We start from the raw sequence: 9,912 nt of genomic DNA, 5'->3' as shown, positions 1-9,912 counted from the left end.
TGGTACAACCTCGAAAGGATAAAAGGCAAAGTCAACCTTGGCAGATTTTGAACTCAGAACATGGTGGCAGACAAAATACTGCTAAGCATTTCACCCAGTATGCTAACGATTCTGCCAGCTCACCACCATATTATAATAATAATAATAATAATAATAATAATAATAATAATAAGAAGAAGAAGAAGAAGAAGAAGAAGAAGAAGAAGAAGAAGAAGAATATTAATAATACAACAATGAGGAGGAGGACGAGGGGGAGGACGGGGAGGACAAGATGGAGGACGAGGAGGACGACATGGAGAAGGAGGACGACATGGAGGAGGACGACAACGAGGAGGACGAGGAAAGGGGAGGAGGACAAGGAAGGGGAGGAGGATGACGACAACGAGGAAGAGGGAGAGAAGGACGAGGAGGACGAGGAGGACGAGGAGGATGAGGAAGAGGATGACGAGGAAGAGTATGACGAGAAAGGGGATGACGAGGAAGAGGATAACGAGGAAGAGGATAACGAGGAAGGGGATGACAAGGAAGAGGATGACGAGGAAGAGGATGACAAGGAAGAGGATGACAAGGAAGAGGATGACGAGGAGGGGGAGGAGGTCGATGACGACAACAATGAGGATGACGAGGATGTGGATTGAAAGACAAATGAAAATTAGTATGATTTTTCTTTTTTAAAGAATTTATTACACACACACACACACACACATACTAATTACATGGAAAACAACAGTGTACAAAAATGAAATGAGATATCCCGAAAGAGGAGAGCACCCTAGGGTCAATCAAAGGAACCCAGCAGATTAAGGATTACTTTGACTACTAAAGGAAAGTGTCCTTTCTTAGTTGTGATCTCTGGCTGACAAGTGTATGCTGAATGTAGACCCATCTCCCAAAGTTATCTCTGACAACTTTCACCCATATTCCAACAACTTCACAGGAGAGGAACACCTCCCTCTCCATTTCCATCTTCTTCTTTGAATGGAACTTAAAGAATTTGATGAGGACTTGGCCAAAGGGGAAAATATCTGCCTTCAGTTCTTTCAATCTTGTTCACCATAGAATCACTTTCACATAATAATAACATTAACAAACTGGTGTTCGAAATTCAAATGTAGTTCTAAGAGAAAACCTGATACAAAATTTGAAGATTTATAAATGAAAACATAAAACAAAACAAAACAAAACAAAAGAAAAAGGCAGGTATTCAAAAATTGGTAATGATGAAGTTATCACCAGAAAAAAAAGAAATTGAAAAAAATGTTTTTTAAATCAGAAAAATTATAATTAAAGGAATATCTGTAATAGCAGAGGAAAACCTTTGTTAAGGGAAATTAATTAAATTAACACTTCATTATAATCAAACATTATCTAATTAATCCTTTGCTGAAACTGCTTTACATATGTAATTAATGCCCATGTTAAAAGCATCATCATCATCATCATCATCATCATCATCACCACCACCACCACCACCACCAACTTCTTCCTGCTAACTTACTCACAGTACATTTTTGGCTTCATGAACATGGAAGAAATTCATTAATTCAATAATATCTTACCTGCCAGGAATTATAGGAACATGGCACATTCCATAACCACGGACCACATCATTGCCAAAAGTGTCTAATCCATAGGCATGAACAACAATACGAGGCCCTACAACAACAAAAGTAAATTTTATTATTATTATTATTATTATTATTATTATTATTGAGTGAGAGAGCAATACATACCATCAAAATGATACTGGGGTAAAATATATGAAGCCCAATATACCCTTCATGACTACCCATCTGATAAGAGCACACCACTAGGCACATGCATGACAAACATATGTGCACAATATGGTGATCTCATATCAAGATAAACAGCCCAGTTAGAATTTTCTTCAGGTTGAGTAGCCCATCCCGCTGAAAATGTCCCTGAATAAGGGTTGTTTAAGGATGTTGAATGAAACACTCATGTTTCCAGAAAGCCCAAAGAATTCCTCTAAACACATGGCTTTGATGCTCCCCCACTACTCCTGCTCATGATCAGAGATGCACATATCATTGGCCACCAAGGGACATGCTCAAATGGTTAAAGTGAAACAAATGACAAGTAAATCTGTGCTATTGAGCAGATGGGCTGTAGCCCATCCTTTTTAATACCAAAACAAAACATATACATGATAACACTTTCAATCAGTTAAGGTCAGAAGCCATGAGAGACACTGCCGGGTATTGCATCAGAGTGTTATGATTATCATCATTATTATCATTATTATTAAAGACAGTGAGCTGGTAGAATCATTAGCACGTCAGACAAAATGCTTAGCGGCATTGTGTCTGTCTTTATGTTCTGAGTTCAAATTCCACTGAGCTTAACTTTGCCTTTCATCCTTTCGGAGTTGATAATTTAAGTATTAGTGAAACACTGGGGTCAATGTAATCAACTATCCTCCTCCCCCAAATTTCAGGTCTTGTGCCTCTAGCAGAAAGGATTATTATTATTATTATTATCATTATTATTATTATTATTATTATTATTATTATTATTATTATTATTAATAATAATAATATTATTATTATTGCTTAATTTCTCTGTTTGAAGAATTTGTAATAGGAAATTCCTTACATGCCTATCTAACATGTAAAACTCTGTAATTCCTATTAGCAAATGAAACATGTGTAATGGTGCATAAATAATACCAATAGATTTTCCAGCTTCCTGTTTTATTATATATATATTATATACTCTTTTACTTATTTCAGCCATTTAACTGTGGCCATGCTGGAGCACCACCTTTAGTCAAGCAAATCCACCTCAGGACTTATTCTTTGTAAGCCTAGTACTTATTCTATCGGTCTCTTTTGCCTAACCGCTAAGTTACAGGGACGTAAACACACCAGTTGACAAGCGATGTTGGAGGGACAAACACAGACACACAAACACATATACACACACATACATATATATACATATATATATATATATATATATGACAGGCTTCTTCCAATTTCCGTCTACCAAATCAACTCACAAGGCTTTGGTCGACCTGAGGCTATAGTAGAAGATACTTGCCCAAGGTGCCACACAGTGGGACTGAACCCAGAGATAGTTAGATAGATAGATAGATAGATAGATACATACATACATACATACATACATACATACATATATACATATATACATACATAAATGCATGCACACACACACACACTCATACATACATACATACATACATACATGTAAGTGTATAAAATTTCAATATGCCTACATAAATGCATGCACACACACATACATAAATGCATGCACACACACACACACTCATACATACATACATACATACATACATGTAAGTGTATAAAATTTCAATATGCCTAAATTCTTCCTTGAGAATTTCAAAGACAATCCTCAATCCATTGTGTCGCAGATAAAAAAAACAATCAATAATGCCACTTAAACTGCTTAGAATTATCCTATTTCCTTCAGACCTTCTGTGATCGGTCAACTGTATGAAGCTGCAGTTTGGTAACATAGTCCATATTTACCACAAAGTGTAGTACTACTAATTCCTAGATCTTGAATATGTCTATCCTTATAGGTGACCTGTCACAAGTCTTTAAAGAAATGCCTGAGTATCTCTCAAGTTGCACCTACTTATCAATAATATAACCACTTACATGCCATAAAATCTATAATGAAATAGCTAAGTTAATGTTGCCTTTCAGCTTACTTCTGTCCAATATTATAGTCATTTGGTATTACTGTGTCAATATGATTGTCATTTCTGTCTGGGAAAAATGATGTCTGGTTAAGTGTTTGCTAGCATGTGGCCCATGAATATGCGAAAATTCCACAGCGTTTTTACATTTCTAAAACAGTTGGAGATTCATAAGTACTAACAAGTTGAAAGTAACTGACCAAATCTATAGAAAGCAGTTTTCCTGTGCCATTGAGGTCAAATATATCTTTAAAAAATTGTATTTATTCCATGGCTTAGTCAGTGGAGGAAGGGGTAACCTTTGACCTTTTTAAGGAGTTTCAAGGCTAGTCACAGAGAGAGAGGAGGATATTGTCTTCAGAATGGACTCTGCTCAAGGTACCTAATGGCTGGATCTTAAACTATGCACGAATTAAAACAGTTCCACTGACTGATTTCCATATAGTAAATGTCTACTAGAGTCCACTCACAGGGCACTTATTTCTTTACTGCCCACAAGGGGCTACACACAGAGGGGACAAACAAGGACAGACAAACGGATTAAATCGATTATATCGACCCCAGTGCGTAACTGGTACTTATTTAATCGACTCCGAAAGGATGAAAGACAAAGTCGACCACGGCGGAATTTGAACTCAGAACATAGCGACAGATGAAATACCTATTTCTTTACTGCCCACAAGGGGCTAAACACAGAGTGGACAAACAAGGACAGACAAACGGGTAAGTCAATTACATTGACCCCAATGCATAACTGGTACTTAATTTATCGACCCCGAAAGGATGAAAGGCAAAGTCAACCTCAGCAGACAAAGTACCGCTAAGCATTTCGCCTGGCATGCTAACGTTTCTGCCAGCTCACTGCCTCACAGGGCACTTGCCAACCTGAAACTATGATTGAAGACACTTATCCAAGATGCTAAAGAGTAAGACCAAACACAAAACATTAAAGATGCAAAATGAATTTCTTGACTAAACAACCACGACTACTGGATATTTTGATGAAACATGCTACACTGAATCAAGAAATAGACTCACAAGCATTGCTTCTCAATGTGCCTCTATGGTACACACAAGTCTGTAATGTCTTTGTACAACTGTTCTTAAACTGAATTGATTCATGTAAGCTAATGTTAGATTCTTTTGTTATTCATGTAGAAGACAACCTAACTCATGGAAGGACCCTCAAGAAGGAACTTCCATGTGGTTGCTGTCTGCCTCAAATCACATTCTATCACCTGTAATAACCCTGGAGCATTCAGGTTACTCCGTCAAATGTAATGCTTATTTATATACATTGCTCTTACTCTTTACTCTTTTACTTGTTTCAGTCATTTGACTGTGGCCATACTGGAGCACTGCCTTTAGTTGAGCAAATCGACCCCAGGACTTATTCTTTGTAAGCCTAGTACTTTTTCTATCAGTCTCTTTTGCCGAACCGCTAAGTTATGGGGACGTAAACACACCAGCATCGGTTGTCAAGCGATGTTGGCGCAACAAAGACAGATGCACAAACATATACACACACACACACATATATATCATCATCATCATCATCATCATTTAACGTCCGCTTTCCATGCTAGCATGGGTTGGACGTTCAACTGGGGTCTGGGGAGCCCGAAAGCTGCACCAGTCCAGTCAGATCTGGCTGTTTCTAAGCTGGATGCCCTTCCTAACGCCAACCACTCCGAAGTGTAGTGGGTGTTTTATGTGCCACCGACACAGGTGCCAGACGAGGCTGACAAACGGCCACGCTCGGATGGTGTTTTTTATGTGCCACCGACACAGGTGCCAGACGAGGCTGGCAGACGGCCACGCTCGGATGGGTTTTTTTATGTGCCAACCGACACAGGTGCCAGACGAGCTGGCATACGGCCACGCTCGGATGGTGTTTTTATGTGCACACCGACACAGTGCCAGATGAGGCTGGCAGACGGCCACACTCGGAGGTGTTTTTTATGTGCCACCGACACAGGTGCCAGATGAGGCTGGCAAACGGCCACGATCGGATGGTGCTTGTTACGTGCCCACAGCACGGGGCCAGTCGATTGCGGTACTGGCTACGGCCACGTTCGGATGGTTTTCTTATGTGCCACGTGCCACCGGCACTGGTACCACAAAGATACAAATTCCATTGATGTTCATCTATTTGATTTGTTTTGATTGATTGGTTTTCACTTGCCTCAACAGTCTTCACAAGTGTCACAAGAAGGAGGTATGCACAGGTGGACTGACTACGTCCCAGGTAGGGGCCATGGGTTATGCCTGACTAGTCTTGCCGGGTCTTCGGATGGTGTTTTTATGTGCCACCGACACAGGTGCTAGATGAGGCTGGCGAACGGCCACGATCGGATGGTGTTTGTCATGTGCCCACCGCACTGACTACGGCACTGATGGATTTCTTGTGTGCCACAGGCACTGGTACCACAAGATACAAATTCCATTGATGTTCATCTATTTTGTCTATTTTAATAGGCTTCTTTCAGTTTCCGTCAACCAAATCCACTCACAAGGCTTTGGTCAGCCTGAGGCTATAGTAGAAGACACTTGCCCAAGGTGCCACGCAGTGGGACTGAACCCAGAACCATGTGGTTCGTAGATGCGATTGTATATTATTACAATGGCAGTGCAGAGTAGGTGTGAGAAGAGAGATCTGGTCAGTTTAGATATAAAACAGTTTTAATATTTGGGTTGGATATGGCTGGTTTAAATACTGATGGGTTAAAAGAAGAAGGACATATTAGATAATATATACAGAAACAAACTGTCAGAAAAAACAGGCAGGATGGTCACTGTTAGAATGGGTGTGATCATAAGTCTGCTCACTAACAGCATCCTTGTGGTTGAACAACAATAACAACAATAAAGAACATATTTTCATAGTCTTTCATTCTGATTGTTAGGCCTATTGTTTGCATTTTATTTTCTGTGGCTTCTTTAATTTTACCAAATCAAATTCAATTTCTTAGGAGGATTTTGCTGCTCCATTGTTGATCAATTTCCTACATTCCTTCCACCATCTTCTTCTCAATAAAAATACATACATGCTTCCAAAAATGGTAGCCGTGTCTTCTTCAAATCCCACACTACCATAATCAAAAAAAAAAAAAAAACCTGCACATTAGATGATGTACTCCATAAATATTCCAAAAATAGAAAATAAAAAATAAAAAATTGAGATGGTCAGGGCCAGAATAATTTTGACCACAGGTCTTCTGGATCTTAACTGATTAGGGAGCTAAACAGCAGTGGTGACTACAAATACTAACTACAACCACTATCACTGCTACTACCACTACTAGAACCACCACCACTGCCGCCACCTCATGCATAATAGATTCTTGCTTACTCTTCCTGTAACATTCAAGTAATGGATTTTATGAAGAATTTTTGTTAGGTCTAAAGCCTTGCAACACTACAAGAAGAACATTAACAGCATCCATCTCACTAGTCACAGATGTCTACCATAGGCAAACACTTCCCAATGTTCCAATTGAATTCTTTGAAAAATCTCTGCATGAAATTTTAAATGAAAAAAAAATAGAAAAGCAATGTTCAGATGCTGCAAATATAATTTAGATAAAGTGAAAAAATTTTATGTAAAAACTTTTTATATAATATAGAATTTTTAGGTAAAATACAATGAAAAGAAACCTGAAAGAAAGCATATAAAAACATATAAAGCAGCATAAAATTTAACAAAATATAATCAATTGAAACTCAAAACTTTAATAACTTCTTTTTAAATTGAAAATTTACAAACTACAAATAAAAACATTTTCTATCTTTTCTTTTATCTTTTACTTGCTTCAGTCATTTTTGAATGTGGTCATGCTGGGGCACCACATTGAAAGGTTTATTAGTCAGATAAAGCGATCCTGGACTTATTTTTTTAAACCTTGGTACTTATTGTATTGGGCTCTTTCATCAAACCGCTAAGTCACAGGAATGTAAACATACCAACACCAGCTGTCAAGCAATGGTGGGGGACAAACACAGACACAAAGGCACACACATACACACAGATATATACAAATACCTATGACAGGCTTCTTTCAGTTTCCATCTACCAAATCCACTCACGAGGCTTTGGTTGGCCCAAGGCTACAGTAGAAGATGCTTGCCCAAGTTACCATGCAGTAGGACTGAACTCGGGACCATGTGATTGAGAGGTAAGTTTCTTAGCACACAGCCACATCTGTGCTTAATGGCAAGGTTGCTAAACCCTAAAACATACAAACTATACACAAGTTTAGCCGGGAAATGCTTCAACCAGTCACAGACTCATGTTGTTTAACACACCTTAAGCAATGATTACAGGTTGTTTCTTCACCAAATTATATGGCCAGTGGTTTGTTTGAAACACTTGAAATGCTATTTCAGCTTTCCTTTCCATTTCCAAGCAAAATATCTGAGATGCCGATGAGGCATTTCATCTGGAACTCTAGTTTAAATCATCCTCATTGATTGTTGTTGCTGTTCATTGATATTAAGTGACTTTCCCTTTCACATATCAGTGCATATGCATTAGCAACGAATACATTGAATAAAACTGTATTTCTTCTTAAGTTATAACTAGGTTGGAACTGATCAGTATAATCTACTTCATTCATATTCTGTTGTGAAGAGTAATGATTGAGAAGCAAATAATTTTTCTTCAAACTTATTCTGTCCCTTGGTTGTACGTTGTTTCTCAATGATTGCATTCATAGATAAAAGCATTAACTCTTTAGCATTCAGATTACTCCGTCAAATGTAACATTTATTTATTGACATTGCATTGAATTAATGATGCATCATCTTACAGCTTCAAGATTTTGATGATGGGATTGCTTATTTTTAGAACAACATTGTCGGACAGGTGTGAGAGGCCAGGTCTGGTCAATTTGAACATAAAATAGGTAGAATATTTTGGTCAGACAAGGCCAGTTTAAATGCTAAAGGGTTAGATTCTTTTATCTTTTCCCATTGTCGCAACAAAGTAACATTTCTGATATTGTATTTTCAGCACAGCATACAGTGTAAGCATTCAAATATCATCACCGTCTTTTCAAAGTCTTTCTGCATTTCATATGGAATTTTTGGTCCTCCAAAGTTGTCATAGTGTATAAGTCAACCTAGCTTTTTGAGATGTGAATTTTGGTAAGAAAAGTTTGACTTGTATACAGGAGATTGAAGCATTTCATAATATCACCTTGTTCTACTAATTCTACTTAACCAATACTTTCCCTCACCTTCTTCCTGTTCACACATACCATTCTACAAGATAGCTTCTTTTCCTTAACAGTTTAGGAATAAGTCCAAAGAAAAGAAAAAAGTTTATTCCAATAACATTGGAAGCTACATAAAAATACATGTTCTAATAAGTTGCCTATAAATTCACCTTTGACATAAACTTAGAAAACAAGCATTTTTCTTCTCTAGATATATCAAGAAATCGCTCAAATAACTCTTGTGTGGAATAGTACAAACCCAAACTTGGATATTCCTCTTCTTTAGTTCAGTAGAATCCACTATTTCAAATGGTTAAACAGAGTTTATTTTAATAAATAATAGCTTCATCAATCATAACTTCCACAGGTGGCCTGTAAATTTCAACAATATATCCACACAAGATTACTCATGAGAAAATTTATCATAATCAGGAACATTCATTGAAAAATTTTGATGTTGTATCAGTAAAATAAAAACAAGTACCTATATTTTTCAAAAGTTCCTATCTTGTCTATGATGAAGGCATGGCCATCTGGTAAAGAAGTTCATTTTCCAATCATATTGTTTTGCGTTCAATCCCACTTGGACAAGTACCTGCTACAAAAGCCTTGTGCTATCCAAAGCTTTGTGAACAGATTACGTAGATGGAAACTGAAAGAATGCTGTTGCATGTATGAGTGTGTGTGTATATATCATCATCATCGTTTAATGTCCGCTTTCCATACTGGCATGGGTTGGATGGTTTGACTTAGGGCTGACAAGCTAGGAGGCTGCACCAAGCTCCAATCTGATCAAGCAATGTTTCTACAGCTAGATGCCTTTCCTAACACCAACCACTCCAAGAATGTAGTGGGTGCTTTTTACGTGTCATTGGCATGGGAGCCAATCAGGTGGTACTGACATTGACCACACTCGAATGGTGCTTTTTATGTGCCACCAGCACAGGAGCCAGCCAGGCAGCACTGGCAATGACCACGCTCAAATGGTGC

General features: G+C 38.1%; 1 protein-coding gene across 1 annotated transcript in view; it reads right to left on the bottom strand.

Moving 5' to 3' along the window:
• The window catches only part of LOC115220967 (B9 domain-containing protein 1), a 107,591-nt gene that overhangs the window by 14,775 nt on the left and 82,904 nt on the right, over nucleotides 1-9,912 (bottom strand). Inside the window, exon 4 of the mRNA XM_029791176.2 lies at nucleotides 1,560-1,656. Coding sequence (XP_029647036.1) covers nucleotides 1,560-1,656 — 97 coding nt within the window. The remainder of the gene's footprint in view (nucleotides 1-1,559; nucleotides 1,657-9,912) is intronic.

Source organism: Octopus sinensis, linkage group LG17 (assembly GCF_006345805.1).
Source record: "Octopus sinensis linkage group LG17, ASM634580v1, whole genome shotgun sequence".
In the NCBI taxonomy this organism is placed as follows: Eukaryota; Metazoa; Mollusca; class Cephalopoda; order Octopoda; family Octopodidae; genus Octopus; species Octopus sinensis.
Note: the sequence above shows the minus strand (reverse complement) of the source record. Positions and strands in the feature narration are given on the sequence as shown.